Raw genomic sequence first — 20,101 nt, 5'->3', positions numbered from 1 at the left:
CCACCCCTAACGGCCGGGGTTCGCCGCGCGCCGCTTCGCGCCTTCAGCCCTCCGCCGGGCGGCGGCGCCTCCCATTGGCTGCGCGGCCTCCATCCCACCAATGGCCGGCCTGGGGGCGGGGCTTCTCGGGAGGCGGGCGGGGCGGGCCGGGGAGAGGCGGCATTTTGTGAGGTGCGGGGTACGGAGCGGACCCCTCGCCTCGTCCCTCAGCAGCTCCCCTCACAGCGCCGCGGGGCTCAGGCGGGCAGAGCCGAGCCGCGGGGGCTCCCCTCATGGCCGACAGGTAGCGACTGGCCGGGGCGCAGCGCCCCTGGGGCGGGAGGTTTGAAATTGGAAGCGCGGCGTGCGGGCGGCTGACAGGAATAACGACCCGCCGCCGGGGGCTCGCTCACGGGCTCAGGGTTTGAGGCGCAGTTGGAGTTAGTTTTGGGATGAGCGAGTGTTTAGGCATCAAATGGAAGCACTAACTGCAATAAGGAGTAGCTTATGTGCTACGCATGTCTTCTTCGTTAAAGCTTTTGTAGTGTTTGTCTTCTTCCTTATGGTTCGTATGTCCAAATAGTGTTTTTTCACCTCTTTCAAAGAAACAATGTGGAACTGTTATTAGAGATTTCCTACACTCTATCGGTATAAAACTTAAAAAGCACACTGTAATTGCCTGTTTATATACACAAACATTTAGAAATTTGAAGGAGGTCAAAGTGGAATTAATGCTTGAAGCTTGTGCTCTTCTTGTGTGTGGGTTAGCCCTTTTCTTCTCAAATAGGCTAATATCTTTGTATTCGCGAATTGTTATTTCAGTTTCCAGAAGAAAGTGACTGACTCCTCTAGTGCAATACTTAAGAATGGGTTGAACAACAGATACCGTGTGTTGGAGGTCAGCGTAAAGCAGACTAATGGAAGTGATTCTGAGAAGCACCTGACGGTTACCTCATCGCAATCACTGCAAGATACAGAGCTGTGCATCCTTAGGGGTGGCTGGTAAGGCATGCAGAAACATCTGAAAGGAGCATGAAATACTGTATTATTAACTCAATTTTCTTTGTGTCGCCTTAGAGGAGAGTTTTACTGAAAATGAGAGTTTTATCTTGAAAATGACTAGAAATGTTGAAACAACCTTTATCTAATGTTGTGTCATCATCATTTTAGTATAATGGGTGTTTGTCTTGAGAAAACTGATGCCATTTAACTTGTATCGAGTGGATATTGCTAGCGTAAAGTTTTAGTTTGTTTGGTCTTGCCTTCATATGAAGAAGTAGAAAGATTATAAACTTTAATCAGGCTACTTAGTTTCAGGTAGAAGTGTTATTCTGAGTGATGAACCCTCCCTGTTCATATGAAAGTACTATGTAAAACTTTTTTTTCTGAACTATCTGTTGAAATCTTAAATTGAGCTCTACACTAAAAGTATTTAATGTGGGAATCGATGAAGATTCTAGTTTAGGTGTTTGTGTATTGATGGTATGTTGTAGAGGAAAGGACTTGTTTAGTCTTTTGAAACACAAGGAAATGCATATGCAGTGTGCTTTTGAAAATGAAAAGCACTGCTTTTAATTTTGCATTGAAAGTGTGGAAGATAGGAAAGGAAAAGCAAAGTCTAGGAAGACTTTAGAAGACAAAATATAAAAGATCTTGAATCCTGAAACTTGTTAATCTATGAAAATATTTTAAAATTATTATTAATAGTAAAATATTCTGAGATTTTGCTGGGCTTTTGAAACAACTTTAATAGAAAGGTTGCGGTCATGTAATTAAAAAGTGTAGCACGCTAATATAAAATACAACAATACCGAAATGACTCAAAGCATAGATCTGGAGTGACTTAAAGTATGGTGAATCTGTTATGCTAGTGTATAATTTCTTAGGTGCGGTGACCTTTGCTTGCAAATGTTTTTTTTAATGTACTGCTTTATAGGGAGTCTGTTCCAGTTGTTCCGGGAGACATCATTCATTTAGAAGGGGACTGTAGTTCTGGTATGTGGATAGTAGATGAACAGTCAGGATACCTCATTCTTTACCCAGATCTGCTGCTGTCTGGCACTACAATATCAAGCAGCATTCGATGCGTAAGAAGAGCAGTGCTGAGTGAAAAGTTCAGGGTAAGTGTTAATTGTGGAGCATCCAATATTTTATTAGGCTAATGTTTCATGGAAACTGTTAGTTTAACTCAATATTAATTAAAACTTTGAGATGCTGTTCTGTAAAATTGTATTGACCTTCACGATGTTTGGACTACTTGTGGTTTGTGTTTTTTTATTTTTTCAGAGGCTTTTAGTTGAAGTAATCTTGTGTTCTTAATACAGGTAGTGGGGACAAAAATGTTCTACCCCCCACCTTCAGATTCTGGCAACTTCTTTGATCTTTTGGTTTTTAGGTGTATCTTGTGCATAGGAGTCCCTTCTGAGGGATGTGCCTCTAGTTGGCTATATGAGAACATAATGTAATCTCATTTGGCCAAGTTAAAAACCTCAGAAAAATCAGCAAGGTTAGGCAGTTTACCCTGTGAGAACAATTCTTTAGCTCATGATCTAGCTGGAATATACCTATACTGGAATCAGGGCTGATGTGGGCTAATTGTGGAATCTGAATCCAAGTACTGGAACTTGGAACGATTTGTTTGGAAGGGACAATGCAAAGGGTGCTGATTGCAGGATAACACCACCTTCCAATTGGGAGTGGAACCCACAACTGCCAGGTCTGTGAAAGCAATCAATAAGTACAAAACATAATGATTAACTTTCCAGTTGTTTCTTTGTGGCTTTTTAGAGATCATAATTTATTGCTAGAAGTCTACAGAACCCATTCCTGAATGGCTTAGATGGGTTTCTGAGCCATTCTGGTATTGCTTGGACTAATTCCATGTGAGTTGGTAAAACAATGTGAAATTGCTTAATGTGTGCATAATAAAAATTATTTGTGAGATTGTAAAGAGTTGCACTAGGAAATGCTGCTGTTAATACTGTTCACAAGCAAAACTTGCTCACAATTCATGTTAATCTGTGCCTTTGTTCCTCACTTGTCAATTATGTAGCGATTGTATCTTAACACCAGGTTTGGAATAAAAATGAGAGAGAAAGCAGTAGGAGAGACCCATTTCATTTTGGCTGTATTCAGAGTCAGGTTTGAACTGATATTAATTAGTGAGATGAAAGATCAAATGGTTTGTCAGTTATTAAATAAGTGATATCTATCATGTGCAGCAAATCCAGAAATTTTGTAGGGAAGCTACATGAAGTTAGCATAAATCCTGATGTTTGTTGTATCATTTCTGTTTTAGGGCTCTGACTCCGGATCACGCCAAATGCTTGTTGGTACAATTCTTCATGAAATTTTCCAGCAATCAGTAACAAATAACCTGTCACCTGAAAAAGTAAAAGAACTAGCAAATAAAATTGTATATGGACAAAAGTATCTCAGAGAGATGTAAGTAGCATTGCAGATATGTTTTTGTTTGGAAGACTGGATAGGAATGCTTGAACTAGCAGATAAATTTCTACTTGAAAACATGTGTTACTATTATCAGGAGAATGTTCTACCAAATGACCTTGCTTAATAAAACTTAGGAGTCTTTTAATATTTCACTGTTCCATAATGTAGTTTAATATGCCTGCCCTGCTGAATTGCTTCCATAGATGTAAATTATGCTTCCGAAGGAACTCCAACAGTGTGCTTGTGTGGGTGTTTTTGCCTGTAACACCGTATTTCTCGGCATTTCTGAAAGCTGATGAAAACTTGATGAGCATAATTAGTGTTGATAGTTGGGAAATGAAATGGTGTTTGGTCACCAAGTTTCTGAGATGTTTGATACATTCTTCATCGGGTTATTTAATGTCTCTGATGTTAGAGGATCTTTAATTTATTTTCTCAGCAAGTCTGATGGAACTGCTAGCTGGATGAATAGTAGTCTTCATATTTCTGTCAGAAATGAGACAAGTGGCTGTCAGTTTTAAGGGATCCACTGCAGACTTGACTAAAATTGAATTCAAGTCACATAAACCCAGTTATCTCTAGAACATTACAAATCACATACTGAGGAAAGTGTCTGTCAGCCTTGGAAGAGATGAGAAATAAAATTAGAACAAGATTTATTACTCTGGTTCTGATATGAAGATGACTGTTTTGGATTGTGATTTCCTCAAGGCATGTGTTTCCTGCTGGGCTTCCATGTTTGAAACTGTTTCAATTGGTCTTTGCATATGTAAGCTACTATTTGTTGGTGCTGGAAAGTAAGTTACATAAAAGCCTGATATTTGCAGCCCTTTGCACTTGTTTTGTAAAATTTGCTTGTATTTCTCTGGTGCTGTAAAATAATGACATTATTTCCAGTGGGTGCCAGCACTGAATTGTCTAATGCCACATGATCGGGCTCTGTTTAATGAGGCTTCTGCTTTCTTGCGTGTTTGTAACTGTAGCAACTGAAGATAGTGATTCCTCCCCCATTTGAAATGGCCTGAAGCCTATCAAAATGTATACCAAGAACAATTAGCAGATCAGTGTATTGAGACAAAAAACAAATACAAGGAAATAGTCACTTTCGTACATATTCTCAGTTTTGCATAAAGCATAGGCAGTTATAAATGCCTATTCTTTCACTTCTACTGTTGGTTTTATGTCATCACTTTCACCTTGCTGATGCTTCCTTTGTATTACATCTGTTGTTTTAAGGGAGTTAGATCAGAAAGTGTGTTCCATCTTTTGTAACTGGTGCTCAGCTGTAGTTTTATGGATTAATCAGTTGAGGTGAACATTAATGAATGTCTGTTTTATAGATGGTTCTTTAAACTTGACAATTATTTCCAGTAATGTTTGTAACTCAATGTCAGAGGCAAAGCTAATATTTGTCTCATTAATGTAAATGGCTTTATTTTTTAGGTATCATTTAAATCTGAAACAAGCAGACGTAATGCAGGAAATAGAAGAATACTTGCCATCATTTTTTAAATGGACAGAAGACTTTATGCACAATCCAGCTAACCAAAATAAAATGCAACTAAAACTGTAAGAAGAAATTTAAAACCATTTAAAATTGTGTATCTTGTTTGGTTTGCTTTAATTTTAGAAGAAAACTTCTTATGCAAGTCTGTTCAGTGATAAGGAGTTAATTCATCACCTCAGTGCTTCAATAGCTAATCTTGAGCTGCACATTTAATACCAATTATGAATATTGGGAAAGATATAAAGAAGGACCTTTTATAGGACTGAGGGAGAAGTTACATATAATCACAGAGGTCTTAACATTTTTGTAAACAATGTGGTACAAAACAGATGTTTTAGTAATTAGTAGAGCAAGCATACTTGATCAACTGACTAAGCCTGAAGCTATAAATGTGTAAGACTGAAAACCAGAACATTAGAACTTACTGAAATGAAACTTCAGTAAGATAAGGTTATCAGTGAAGCAATGTGTTGACTCTGCTGTTGCTGAGCTCTTCTTGTCTGCCTTCTTGTTGTCAATGGTAACAGACATAGGCTGTTCAGGTTTCAGAGAAATAGCGGGTCAGGAAGGTAGCATAAAGTAAAAATGTGTATGCTACCTTTTGGTGCATATATCACTAATTCTTTTGTAGAAATGAAATGTTTTTAGAGCATATTGGTTCAGAAAAGACCAAACGCTGTTAAAAACAATTCTATTTTATCTTTGAAGTTTAGGTGAGTACCAAAACTACGTGCAAACCTGCAATTTAAATTAACTTTCTGATATATTTTCCCTGCTAATGGGAAAATAGCTTCTGTGAGACTTAGTAGGCACCCACTTTAGAGATAATGTATATTATAACACATTCTAATATGCAAGTATTAAGAACTAAGGGAATTTAACTTCTGACTTCTTTTATTTTCTTCTTAGGTCAAGTGGTGATAAAACTGGAGATTTCTCTTCTAAGATAGAAATTGTAGAGATCTTAGACATTGAAGAGAATATCTGGTCTCCCAGGTTTGGACTGAAGGGAAAGATTGATGTTACAGCCAAGGTGAAAATCCATCGTCAGTCTGGAGTACAATCTAAGATAATGCCATTAGAGCTCAAGTCTGGCAAGGAATCTAACTCTATAGAGCACAGGAGTCAGGTACAAAAAAACAACTAAATAAGTAATTTGATTCTCAGTGGCCATAAGTAATTTCTTGTTTTATTAGAATGACTTCATTTGTCTTAATGAATGCAAAGTATTTTGTGCGTGGTATAACCAGGATTTGTGGATGGCTGATCCTGGAATGCAAAAAGTTGCAGGTATAAAGTGAAATTTTGAGTGAGAACATTTACCACTTTCAGACACCTTTGTCTTTATTCCTGAAGGGGAAAAAAAATCTCAATACATTCATGTATTAGCTTGAGGCAGATTGCTTTAAGAATTAGCATTGTACATCCTGGCAGATAGCTGGTCAGTGATCTAGAGGTAGTAGCCATGTACAAGCTTTTGTTAGGAAAGATGCCTTTTAATTGAAATATTTCATTAGGTGCTTACTACTTACACTTTCTAGATCCATTGTGATAGCAATGGCTGCTTAACTTTTGGAAATAATAAATTCAGCCTTTTTTTGTAACACATTATAAAAGTTATATATATATGTTTGCAGGTTATTCTGTATACATTGTTGAATTTAGAAAGGAGACTAGATCCTGAGGCTGGATTTCTTCTTTATCTTAAAACTGGTACGATGTACCCTGTTTCTGGGACTCGCATGGATAAAAGAGGTAAAGCTGTTCCCTTGCCTTGCAAGCTATACTTAACTATCATAATTAAAACTAAGCATTCTAGTAATAGTTAAACACATCAAGACTTACTCTTATGGATGTATCTGTACTTACAGATGTACTGCTTATTATATTTTTACCTATTCCAATAAGCTTACATTAAAAACTTAAATGTTTTGTTAATATATTAGGACTTTGCTATATGAGTACCTATGTCTTAGCTAATTGTGATGCCTAGTTACTTTTCAGTTAAGAATGATTAAAAATAAAACTTAAACTGTCTACCTAGTTTGTTCTTTTTTTGGCAGAATTAATGAAGCTAAGAAACCAGGTGGCCTTCTACTTAATGCACAGCACATATAAATCTGCTGTGGGAAGACAGCGGTCACAGCTCGCTGCTTTGCCTCCTGTAATTGATGACAGTCAAGCCTGTAAATATTGCTCCCAAATGCACAATTGTTTCCTATATAGCAGGTAAAAAAAAAATGAAACTTGACTCTGGTTTTTAAATAAGCTTTAAATGCTTTTAAATGATGCTGTAATTTGATTTTTGTGATTCACAGAAAATTTGTGATTATGATAATTCTTGCACCCCGAAATAACATTCGGTTGAATCCTGCACAATGCATATAGTCTGTCTGATCTAGCAGAGACTTAAACATCTTTGCTCAGGTGCATGTTCAGCAGGACAAAATCTGAGAGAAGTCTCAACAAATCACTTGATGAAGACAACAGATGTTTGCTATATTTAAATTCATAATAATTATGGTTAAGAAACTAATATCCTTACAACTTTTTGAAGTGGGCAGTCTTATGAGGCAGTAGGGCTGAGTTGTGACTGGACAACTTTCTGGTTGACTCTAGGCAATAGTTTCCCTGTAAAGGTATCACACAAGGAATGATACATCAATGCTACTGTAACACATCTCCCATTAAAAGACATCATGAGCAAATACTTGATAAATTTTTGCATGAAGTCATTGAGTTGGTGTGTGATATATATATATATCAATAATATAAGTATTATAAAGCTAAATGGTTGTTTTGTGTGTTTTTTTGACACTGAAAAAAAAAAAACAAACCACAATTTTATACTGAAGAGATCAAGTGGGTTTTAAAAGAATAGGAGAACTACGGGGAAGATCTTTTAAAGCTGTAGGGATAAAAGTGTTGAGGGGACTAGCTTTGTAGGTATATGCTAAGTTTTTGTACAGTAATTTTAATGAAATGTTACTTGTAATATTTGGCTGTTAAAGCATTACATTATTCCTAAGTGAGTAATAATCTTAACTTGTGAATTAACCTTTTTCTCTTTGATTGCATTTCTGTATACATGATTTAAGTATAATGTCTATAGATACTTCAAGTGGATTCATCTCAGAACTACGTATGTTTTCGTATTAACTGTTAAATCTCATTTGCTTAAATAAATCTCAGTATAATATTCATAGCTTGCTAAGAAAGGTGTGAAAGATCAAATATTTAAATGTGTATAGAACTACATTTTGAAATATCTTTTAACTGTTCTTTAACTTACTGTCCTTAATTAAAAATCAGAGAGGTGATGTAAAGTTATTACTATGAGATTATTCATATGAACAAGGATGTATTCAACCTTATTTCAGTCATGATAGATTAACTTAAGTGGTGTGTTTTTCAGTGATTAAATTTAGATTGGCATTACATACACACAGACTCGTAGATAAAAGTTGATTCTTTCCTGTGTTTGGTTCTATTCCTAGGGCTGTAGAAGAAAAGATTGCTAGTGTCTCTTTTCCTCCTGCCATGGTATCTATTATTGAAAAAGAGACCCAGCACCTGAAGCCCTCCCACTTGGAATATTTTAGTCTGTGGTATCTAATGTTAACATTGGAGATGCAAACTGGGGAGGGTAGAAAGGGGTATAAAAATATATGGACGATTCCTTCTTTGGAAAGGTAAGATAATGGAAAGGTAAGATAAATTTCTAATCTAGTATAAATGATCCCCCCCCACTTCAGTAACTGGAAGTGAGGCACTGTCAACTTGTAGTTTTCCCTACAAGGAAACTAGATGTTCTCCATTGCTTGTAGAAATAGTCAAATATGCTTTTTGCAAGGTAGTTTTTTTGTGAATGTGATCTAATGAAGGCATTAGCTTACTACATTCATAAGTTTCCTATTTTCAATAGGAGATTTTTAAGTCCTATACAGGAAAAGTAAATTAATTGTAGCCTCAACCTTCAGAAGCAGGAGTTGTAGAGTTTTGTGTTTCAGTCTGAGGGTTGACCCTGAGTGTTGACCGTGAGTCCAGCTCATCGCACCAGTTCCCTGAGGGTTTATTTGATAAAGAATGATCTGTTTGGGAACAGACTCACAGACACGCCTAAGAACATGGACAAAACCTGTCTAAGGTCTTTTGCTGGCTGAAGTGGCATGCTATCTTACACTGCCTAATCTAGCAGCTGTGGAAAAACTGGCAGTTCTGGGGCCCATTACAGTGTGTCTGTAAAAGGGAAGCGTCATGGTGTTGTGAAAGGTGAAGCAAGAAACTAAAACAAATATTAAACACTTCAGTGAAGTGCATCTGTTCTTTTTTGAATAGGAAGTTACAGGTACCTTTAGATATCACAGTCTTTTCTTGAAACAAGTTCAAGGGGTTTTACATATTTTTACAACCCTTTTCTTGTCAGAGTGGCTATTGTAAAGAGTATTTGTTTGTTTTCTTTTTAAATAACCTCCCTTACCAAGGGGATTTTAACATAAAATATTTTTTGTAATATCTTCACAGAGAGAAGGCTGGAGATTGTGTTGGAAATATGATCAGAATTGATCAAGTGCAGGAAATTGCCGAGGGACAGTATCTGCATTCTTTCCAGCGTAAAAATGGCACAATACCTGGAGCAAACCTCTTGGCTGGTGATAGAGTGGTTGTGAGTGGAGAGGAAAATGGGTTACTTGGTTTGGCTACTGGCTATGTTAGAGAAATCAGTGCAACAAAAGTCTCCTGTTTGTTGGGCAGGTAATAGAACAAAAGGAAAAACAGCTACTTGAAGGCATTTTGATAGGGGCTTCAGGAGGGGCACTTCCAGGCCTCAAGGCAGCTCTGACGTAGTCTGACTCGGGCCTGCGGAAGTACACCCTTGAAAGTCTTTCTTGATTGAAAATGTCTGACCTTGATTGGTCTCTATGCTTATATATTTAACTAGGTTGACTGATTAAAAACATGTTTGCGAACTCAATTTACTTATTTCGCCAACATGAGAATATATGGATACTGTGATTGTTGCTGTTAAAGGTAACCTGCATTATTCAGATTAAACTGCCTTTAAATTTGGCTTGGATTGTATTTTGTTTGCATCAGTCAGTAGTGTTTCTTCTAGCTATTGCTTTACTCTGTGACCTCTGGGAGCTTAAAGCTTAGTAATAAGTCTTTCATCATCAACATGCTGCTTGTAAATAGAACTAATTTGTCCATGTTACTGTCATCCTCCAGAAGTTTATCAAAGCTCCCCAAGGATACCACCTTTAGGCTGGATCACGAAGAAGGAGATTTTGGTACAGGGGTCCCCTTTGAAAACCTTTCCAAATTGATGCAAGATTCCCCAGTCAGGTATGAAGAATCAAATTCATTTCCCACTTTGAAGGTTTTGGGGTAGTTTCTAAGTAGGCAACTCTTAATTCTTCTTTTTTTCTTTTTCATCCACAGTGAAAAGCTCCGCAACTTGATTATTGACTTTGACAAACCACGTTTTATTCAGCATTTGAGCTCAGTTCTTCCTGCAGAAGCAAAGGAAACTGTTGCAAATATTTTAAAGGGTACAAAATTTTTCTAAATCCTTCCTCTTACCCCCCCCCCAATCTTTTGTCTAGTAGTGTAAGTCTACTGACAGAGCATTTATCGCACTAAATACAAGTTCATTTTGTTCCAAGATCAGGGCCTGGTGGTAGTTTTCTGCTTAAAAATAAGACAAGTTCTAACATTGCACGTCTTTCTGTGATTAAAATAGTTAGAAACTACTTGGAAGACACGACCAGATGTTTGCTTAGAATTTCACTTTACTTTTGTTGCTTCCTGCAGCTTGCTGTTTGCTCTCTTATTTTTACAAAATCAGGAACAGAAAAGACTCTTGGGATAGGGGAATTGGACTCTCAGAGTGGAAGGAGATGGGCTTTAATGTAAGCACTTGCATAAGAGCTCTTCCTGACTTGTTGGCTGCTCAGTAATATGTGAAGCTTTGGGGCACTCTTGGTTGTTTTTTTCGTTTGTTTGTTTTTCAAACAAACTTTTTATGTGGTAGTGTCATGTATTTGGTGAAAATGTTTCTTTGCCTTTGACAGAGTTGTCTGTGAAAGCAGAAATTTAATTGATTTGTCTTAACTCTGAGTACAAACTTTCTGAAGACTGAAAGATGTCTTGTTGCTTGGAGGTCTGCTTCAAATAAGAATTTGCCCAGCCTCCTTGCCAACTGTTGAAAGAATAGGAAATGAGGGGAAGGCATATATTCTGAAACTTAAGAATGACAGATTAACAAGTACTGCAAGACAAAGAATAACAGTTCCTTCCTGTACTTGCAAGCCATATGTGTTCTTTACAGTAAGGCACTGATCATTCTAGATGCTTCTTATTTTTTTCCTTGAGACTTGCCTAGTTCAAGGCACTGAAACATACTGCTCATCTGCATCAGACAGGGAAAAATAGCTCTGGTTTCTTGCTGCTGCTTCTAGAAAAGATTATGCAATCTCTGTAATTCACTTCCCTTTGCTTTTAGTACTGTGTTTGAACCTGAAAGTGGGTATGGTGAAATAGAAATGTCCATACAAGATATTATATGGAAGTGGTCATTTAGTATATTAGGAAAAAAGGCATAAAAGGCCTACAAAGACAAATGTCTTCCATTTTTAGGACTGTAGTGCAGACCCTGTACTATTTGTCTATGTATATTATAATGGTTGAATATTATAATGTACTTTATAATGTTGAACTTCATCAGAACATACAGACTTGCCCCAATATTTTCTTTGAGAGTTTAAGGGGAGGCAGAAACTGTAGTTTTGCTTTATTGATGTTAGCAAGTATAATGATTATGAAGGACAGACAACTCATTGTTTTAATTCTTTAAAGGTCTCAATAAGCCTCAGAAACAGGCAATGAAACAAGTGTTGCTTTCGAAGGACTACACACTTATTGTGGGTATGCCAGGAACTGGAAAAACTACTACAATATGTGCTCTGGTAAGATCTTGTGTCTAGGTTTTGAATTTTTTATGGCACTGGGAGGAGAGTATTAAACACTTTATAAAGCATACTTTTCTAAATTAATTGTCATGATTTAGTGCACTGCTATTTGCATAATTCCAAATAAGAAAATACATCTCTTGTATTGAAGAACCTTTATTTGGTACAACTGAAATGTTTTTTCTTCACTTCTGCTTTTGTGGAAGTATGTGGAAAGGAAGAAATTCAATAGTAATATTTAGTCTTTGTGACATTTTAATGTTAAATTCTTTGGCCCCAAATGTCAGCAAGTCCTCCAATCCTGACTCACAGCTCAAAAAAGGACTCCTTGGAGAAGTCTGTAACTTGCCTGTGTTTAAATTATATAAATGTGTGGTGCTAAAGCATGTGTAGCCTGCTAGCCAGCTCCTTTGGCTAGTGGTTCTCTCTCCGGGGATGGACTGTGGGGGAGTACTGGATTCAGGCTGCAGGTTGAGTGAGTTCTTGACAGCTGGAATTGAGATGTCACTATTACTTCATCTTTCCTAATTGGGTGTTCTGCTCTTGTTCCTTCCCTGCTGTGTGATCTCTGATGGGGAGAGAGGAGGATGGAGAGCAAGCAGTGCTGCTATCAGATCAGCTCATTCTACTGAATCCGATGTAGTTGAATTGTGGAGAGAAGTATTTCTGGGAATGGGCTGCATGGCTTGTTCTTACAGGAAGGATATTCTTTGGTGTGCTGCCTTTTTAGTACAGTTGGCAAGTCTGAATGGAGGCTCTCTCTCTGTTTTGCAGCATATGTTATATGCATGCTGTTTAGGAGAAACATCACATCTATTGCCTGTGTCCCTTTGATAACAGCTAGGTAGCAGATCTGGCCGTGAAGAATGATGACTTCATTTACGTACTTGCTCTTGGTTTCCTCTGAAAATTACTGTTCCCCCTAGGCAAACTTGGGATTGCTGGTTCTTCTATGTAAGCTAACAACTTTGTCTTTTCTTTCCCTTTGCCACTTATTAGGTGAGAATTCTCTCTGCTTGTGGCTTCAGTGTTCTTCTGACTAGTTTTACACACACAGCAGTGGACAATATTCTGCTGAAGCTAGCCAAATTCAAAGTAGGCTTCTTGCGTTTGGGACGAGCTCAGAAGGTTCATCCAGATATACGGAAATTTACAGAAGAAGAAATTTGCAGGTCCAAGTCAATTAACTCTGTAACAGATTTGGAAAAACTCTATAACAGTCAGGTAAGAAAATTGTTTTTGTTAGCCCTGTGAAATGTTGAGGATAATTGTTAGTATTCTGTTTGTACAGATACTACAGAGAAGGAACCTATCCCAAGTGTGTGTTACTGCTATGAGAAGCCTGAGGTGAAGAAGATATTCAATTGCTGCCTCCTTGCAATTTCATTATAGCCAATAATGATTAACAACAGTAATCTAAAAGCCAAAAAGCCATTTTTTCTACTTAAAAAATAGCTACATATAATATGTAATTACATGTGTAATACATATGTATAATAACTCCCACAGGCTCCAGTCCCTCTCACATGTGCTAGTTGTGGTGTTTGTAGAATCATGGGATGGGGAAGAAGAGAAATTACGTTGTGGAGCTGATCTGACCAAACACTAATTTTTGACTGAAAGATCAGTGCTGCTCTGTGTGTTAATGCAAAGGACCACACCAGGAACTGGGGAAACGGAGTGGGTGACAGCTTTAAATTAAATGGATTGAAAGAATGAAATGTCATGGTAATTGAAAGAAATGGTGTACTGCAAAACCCATCGCTTACTTTGCTGTTGATAGGCATTGCAGGAAAATTATTGAAGTCATAACAGAAGTGTTGTAACATGTCATGCTTAGTTACTCCAGATTGCATTGGAAGCACAGAGATGAGAAGAACTTAACATACAATCATTTAGGTTGGAAAAGACCTCTAAGATGACCTAGTCCAACCTTTTAACGAGTCACAATGCATTACGTATTCTTGCTGTGCTTCAAAAGAATATAAAAGTCCTATAAATGAGCAAATAAATGCAAACCTGAACTTGCAGCTGTTGTTTTATTGTCTATTTGAAAGCTTAAAGAAGGGGGGAGAATAGGAGAAAAAAATGCTCTTTTCTAAGGTAGTCATTTTAACACTCCAGGAATTGTGTATGCACAGAACTTGGTATTATCCTGAGCACGTCAGGAATTAGTTATTTACTAAGTCCTATTCTAAAGTTGATTTTTGTTTGTCATTTGTTGTTGACGCAAAATTTTAGGAATATATGAGGCCAATATGTATATGAAGTGTGAACTGCTCTGATTTCAAGGATTAAAGACTTCTCTTTATTTTTTAAATAGTAAAAAATAGTGTTCTTCTAACCTAAAAACATAGTGTAAAAGTGTGTAAGATGTCTCTTATTTTTACTGTCTCAATTTTCAGCCAGTGGTAGCAACAGCTTGCATGGGAGTAAATCACCCCATCTTTGCTCAGAAGCAGTTTGATTTCTGTATAGTTGATGAAGCTTCCCAAATAAGCCAGCCCATCTGTTTGGGCCCACTGTTCTGCTCCAAAAGGTTTGTGCTGGTAGGGGATCATCAGCAGCTGCCTCCGCTTGTACAGAATTCAGAAGCAAGGTAAGATAAACTCATGCTGGACAGATATTAGTGATATGAATTCTGGAAAGTCTCTTGCAATGTGTGGCCTGACACATTTTTGTGATTCTTCTTTTGTAACAGAGATCTTGGAATGAGTGAAAGCTTATTTAAAAGGCTGGAGCAAAACCAGAATGCTGTTGTCCAGTTAACTGTGCAATACAGAATGAATAGGTATCTGTAACTTCTACTTGTTACAGTAGGGTTTTCAATGTGGGATTGAAAGTGCAGGATTTAAATTAATTTTTTCTCTTCTCAATCTTTAGTAAAATTATGTCACTGAGTAACATGTTAGTATATGAAGGCAAACTGGAATGTGGATCAGAGAAGGTGTCAAATGCCACTGTTAACTTGCCAAACCTAAAGAAGTTGAAACTGGAACTTGCAGATACTTCAAAAACATGGTTGGAAGAAGTACTTGAGCCAGACAAACCTGTGTGTTTTCTGAACACTGAGAAGGTAAAGTTCATCATGTTCTCCTTTCAAAATTGCATTTTTGATGCAAGTTCTCAATACAGCCAGCACATAAGAATTCATACAGCTTAGGCAGGGTAAAGTACTTAGCTTTAAAAATGGTTTCTTGCTTATATGTAAACTGCAATGTGTAAAGATGTTGTTAATAGAGTTGATCAGTTGGAGTGCTAGAGCTGCTGCTGGAAATATTGCATCTAAGAGCAGTTGAAAAGTTTAATTCAGGCAGTGCTGCAGGTAATGCTGTATGTGCTATAGATTTTGTTCTTACGTAGAGAATGCAGCTATAAGTGTGCAGCCCTACTGATGTCCTTGCAATCACAGAACGCTGTCGTATCCAGTGGCTGAGGATCACTGGGGTCTAAGCTGTGTACCAGTGGGAGGAATGATTGCAACTTCATTACATTTTGTAGACATTTTGAATTGGGAGGAGTAAGTTGCTTCAGGTGTGCACTTTAACAGTGACTCAAATTATTGCAGGAAAAAGTAAACTCCATAATAGATAAGAATTAGGCAAATAAACAGGTAAAATGAAGAAGAGTTGATCAATCTTTTTCCAAATATATTTTACACTAATATATACTCAGTCCCATATTTGGAGTCACTGTAGTTGGTAACTGGATTATAATGATTTGAGTCTAACAGCTTTGATGTTGATTCCTCTTGACACCACCTTTTGCCAATAACTGCTGACCCTGGAAAGAACTCCCCAGACAGTCCTTGTGTGCTCTCAAGCACGTTTTCTGACCCTTTCATAGAAAAGTTAACAGTTTTTCATAGGGAAGATTCTTGTCACAGTAGGAAACTAGCTGGTATGCTGTTTTTCCATTAATCAGACCAAAATTAGTCATGTGAAAACTGGATCTGCTGGTCCACTTTAATTTTTTGCTTTGCTAGAAAGCCCATCTCAAGTATATATAGCTGTTGTGTTTGTAGAACCAGCAGAAAAGTCTCTTTCCAAAATATTTTTGGTTTGGTTGAGGCATTAGGCTGTGACATCACATCTTTTTCAACTTGATGTAAAAATTCCATTTACTGTAGTAATCAAAACCAAAAGAACCACCCACAAAAAGTCTGTTTTTATACAGTATATTAGGTGAACCGTAAAGTCAGATGATTGAGCCCAGACAGTTTCCTTGCTATTACTAAATATTCACTGTTATTTGAAAGTGCTTTTACTAGAAACTCATCTTTGCAGAGTGTTTCCACCACTTTGCAGATGCTGTGTTCTGAGGTTACTTTATGGTATAGGTTGCTGTATTAAGTTAAATTTAGCTTTTACCCTTTTTTTATTAAAACTTAATATAAAAATGGTATGATATGGTGAGTTAAGGATCAGAATACAGTGTGTGATTGTAGACACTCATTATTTTCTGCTTATATTTCTAAAGGTCCCAGCACCAGAACACGCAGAAAAAGGTGGTGTATATAATGTGACAGAAGCCAAACTTGTGTTCTTCCTCACATCCTTATTTATTAAGGTATCTTTTAATTACATTGCTTAAGAGGGACAGCTTTATAGTGAATCTTACATTGCTGTAGAAGCACCAACCAACCACATGTACAGGAGGGATGACCTTAAGGATAAATTCGATGTTAGCTACATGTCACTGTAGTGAGGGATCTGAGGTCTGCATTCAGTTCCCTGTTCCTTGCCAGGTTGCAGCTGGGCTGCATAAAAGCTGGATGACAATTTCTTTCGGATTAGGACTTTTTCTTGTAAGGGAGGGGAAAGGATTTGCCCTTGCTCCTTATTTCAGCTAGTCAACTTCAGGAGTAATACAGACTAATTAAGAGTTCTGAACATTCACCTCGCAGTCTGAGGAAGAAAGGAAGATGAGGATTTTGGTATCTATCTTTGTGCTAGGTTTAAGACAAAGCTTGGGGTCTTGCAATAATTTTCTTCAGTTAATGCCAATTATACCTAGAGTTCCACTGACTTCTTAGTGTAGAGATGATAGCTTGCAGCACTATTTAAATATATAGATTAGCCTCATTGAGGCTCTTCTGACCGTAAAGAATATCCCAGGCTAACCGCAGTGACAGTCTTTTTCTTTGTTTTCTTTATTTAGGCTGGTTGTAAGCCTTCAGACATAGGTGTGATATCACCATACAGACATCAATTAAAAATAATCACTGATTTGATGGCAAGACTGAAGGAGAACAGAGTGGAAGTCAACACTATAGACAAGTACCAAGGAAGAGACAAAAGTATCATAATTGTATCTTTTGTTAGGAACAGTAATGATGAAAATGTGAGTTGGATGTACTAACTTGACTTTCAGTCTGGGTAAAATTCACCCACAACCTTGAAGTTTTTGATGCATTTTGACAATTACCTATATTCAATTCTACATCTTAGGTAGGAAAACTAATAGTGAATTTTGTTTAACAGCTTGGCACCCTCCTGAAGGACTGGAGACGCCTTAACGTTGCTATCACAAGAGCCAAGCACAAACTAGTCATGGTGGGCTGCATTCCATCTCTGCGCCGCTACCCTCCTCTGGAGAAGCTACTCTGCCACTTGCAGTCTGAGGCAATGATATCCTTTTTCCCCAAACTGTTTTGTGGGAAGGGGAAGGTAAGATGGGACTTGCTGGGATAGGAGGTAAGGATGGGAAGAACTCTGATCGTGTAGGCCCTAGTTATAACATTGGTTGACAGCACAGTACAGAATGTGTCAATTATATGTGCCAAAAGTACACTTTGAGGTCAAGCTAATAGGTGGACCTAAAACCTTTGCTCTGTCTTCCAAAGTACAAATAAGTCCATGGTGATTGGCAATTCAACTTTGGCCTAACTAAATTATTAATATTTTGGCAGTTTTTTGTTGATCATATTAGTTCCTTGGCATCTTAATGTCAATGTGATTTGTTTTCCTCTGGAAGAACCACACATTTAAGTACAGGTTGAGAGAATGGTTCAGGAATAAGGTTGCTAGATGGGAAAGTAGTATAACTTCAATGTTTTTTTTGTTCTCTCCAGCATTGTGCCAGATTTGTTCTAGTTATGGCTCCTTATATTTCCTATTTAAATGGGAAGGTTGAAAAGCTCTTAGTAGATGCTTTTTTAAGCATCACTACATACTCATCTTGTTTTTGTGTGTGTGATAGCAATACCTTTATGGAAATGTTTGAGAACTACTTCCTTAACTTGCTACATCTTCAATCTTCCAGCTGGGGCTTATGAAAGTATCCACAAATGTAACATTTTGTGATTGTGAAGACTGTTTTAAAGACATTTCTCATCTATTTTCTTCTGGTGCTGCTGAATGTGAATCACTGCTTAGTAGGGTGTGACTGCTGATGTGCACTGTTCAATGTGAATGAAGCCAAAACTGAAATGACATTCAATTATTTTAAATGGTTCCTTTCAGTAAAAGTAACAAAGCACATTTCTTTCTTCAGTAAGCTGATCCTTAAGCTGGCCATTTTAGTACCAGTGTATTCGCAACAAGTGAGGAACATGAAGTCTTCTGTTCCTTCGGCTACTGGTTGGCTATTTCTATATTCACTTCTATCTTGATGAACATTTTTCTGTATAAGTGAATGGAGAAAAACTTGAAAAGAGGGGAGTAAACCAGCGCTGCATCCAGTCAGTTTTCTGGGCTCAGTTTGCTTTTAAGCACTCTAACATGTAGTTGACGTACTTTTAATCCCATTGTTAGCATTCCTAATAAGCTGTGTTGTGCAGTTTGGGGGGATGTGTTCTTTCAAAGCCTTGTGTTCTTTCCCTTTCTTTAAATACTGATCTCTTTTATATTTATATACTTAATGTAATTAATCTCTCATATGAGGATCCCTTGGTGGCTTGTCTAATCCCTTGATTTTACGTACATCTGGGAGGAATGTGATACTGATTCACTGAACTCCTTTTTATGAACTAATGTATTTAGCAGGTGAATCTGCTGAAGTCAAATGCTGCCCAGCTGAAGATTGTCGTAAAATTCCTGCTGGTTTCAGTCTGTATTCTTCATACAAAATGAATAGAATTCCCAAGAAACATAGCTGGAGTTGCAGCTTGCTGGCTAAGGTGTTAACATGTGCTTTTAATGATGATATCATGTTCAATACAAACCATCTTCTACTTGATTAAGGCTAGTTCATTTTCCTCTGCTACCTCATATGCTAGAATATTTCTGAAAGGCTTCTTTCAGAGATCAGTGGTGGAAATGTCAATTTTTCTTATTCTTAAAAATCTTGAGTATTTATTTTCTCTTGTATCAATGTCAGGTAGTTGTATGTATATAGTTGCAGACACTTCCAGATGTTAAATGTGGATATCCTTGTACTTCTTTAAGCTACTCCCTAACTTTTGTAATGTTTGGAATAATAAATTTTGATGTTGGTTTCTTTCCAGTTGTTTGTGTATTATGTAAATTTCTGCATTGTGAACAGTGCAGAAATAGTTGGAATACATGACAGGATCTCCTGTCTTCAGGTTACATGGTTCTTCAGCAACTCTGCATGTTTGGGTCTTTCAAAAGATACAGTTTAACTGCCACCCCACTTACTTTTTGCTTAGAAGTATTGTTAATTCAGGATACTGTATTCTTGTTAGAACAGTTTTTCTTTTTTTGATTAGGATATGTATACAAAAGGCTTAAGATGCTTTGTTTTTTTCTTATACTAAACTAATCATCCCTCCACCACTCTGCATGGGAAAGAAGCATGAGAAAAAACCTCTCTTCCCCTTATCTGCTTCTAAGATGCAGCTTCTCTTGATGCAGGGTAAAATCAGATTGCAAGTGAGACAATGTTTTGGTCTGGTTCTTCCACACTCTTACATTTTAAGGAGTATCAAAAGCATCTCTTAGAAAGTGATTGTTCTTCCTTTTCCACATACACTGCCTTTAGCACAGGGCTTTCTCAGGCATGGGTACCAGTTTCAACGCTGCCTTAGTGCTGTTTATTTTCCTGGCCTACTTCTATGAATAAACAGAGACAGCTGTTGCAAAACAAACGAGTCGGATCAGAGCCTGAGCACCAGGGCTGGTCAAGGTTTACACCTATCGCTTCCTTTTTTTTTCCTCCGTAGCGTTGAACGCTAAGGAGCCCTGGCACTGCAGCCTTCCTGCTACCTCTCCCCCTCAGTCGCCAGAAGCCT

General features: G+C 37.5%; 1 protein-coding gene across 1 annotated transcript; it reads left to right on the top strand.

Annotated features, from left to right (window-relative positions):
* Positions 1-272: 272 nt before the first annotated feature.
* Positions 273-19,290, top strand: DNA2 (DNA replication helicase/nuclease 2). Its single transcript, XM_032191115.1, has 21 exons — positions 273-283; positions 802-981; positions 1,916-2,099; positions 3,278-3,423; positions 4,873-4,998; positions 5,846-6,065; positions 6,574-6,691; positions 7,000-7,165; positions 8,434-8,628; positions 9,461-9,691; positions 10,166-10,282; positions 10,379-10,488; positions 11,795-11,904; positions 12,907-13,131; positions 14,313-14,506; positions 14,609-14,698; positions 14,791-14,983; positions 16,387-16,476; positions 17,068-17,250; positions 17,391-17,537; positions 18,156-19,290. The coding sequence occupies exons 1-21, from the start codon at positions 273-275 to the stop codon at positions 18,210-18,212; spliced, it is 3,093 nt and encodes a 1,030-aa protein (XP_032047006.1). The 3' UTR covers positions 18,213-19,290.
* Positions 19,291-20,101: the final 811 nt, after the last annotated feature.

This window comes from Aythya fuligula, chromosome 7 (assembly GCF_009819795.1).
Source record: "Aythya fuligula isolate bAytFul2 chromosome 7, bAytFul2.pri, whole genome shotgun sequence".
Lineage (NCBI taxonomy): Eukaryota > Metazoa > Chordata > Aves > Anseriformes > Anatidae > Aythya > Aythya fuligula.
The sequence above is the reverse complement of the archived record's forward strand: the minus strand, read 5'-3'. Positions and strand labels throughout refer to the sequence as shown.

Bases quoted from the DNA above. Each gene is read 5' to 3' on its own strand.
- DNA2 (XM_032191115.1), top strand. The intron at 9,692-10,165 runs GTAATAGAACAA...GTCATCCTCCAG, and splicing joins GTCTCCTGTTTGTTGGGCAG to AAGTTTATCAAAGCTCCCCA. The intron at 14,984-16,386 runs GTAAAGTTCATC...ATATTTCTAAAG, and splicing joins GTTTTCTGAACACTGAGAAG to GTCCCAGCACCAGAACACGC.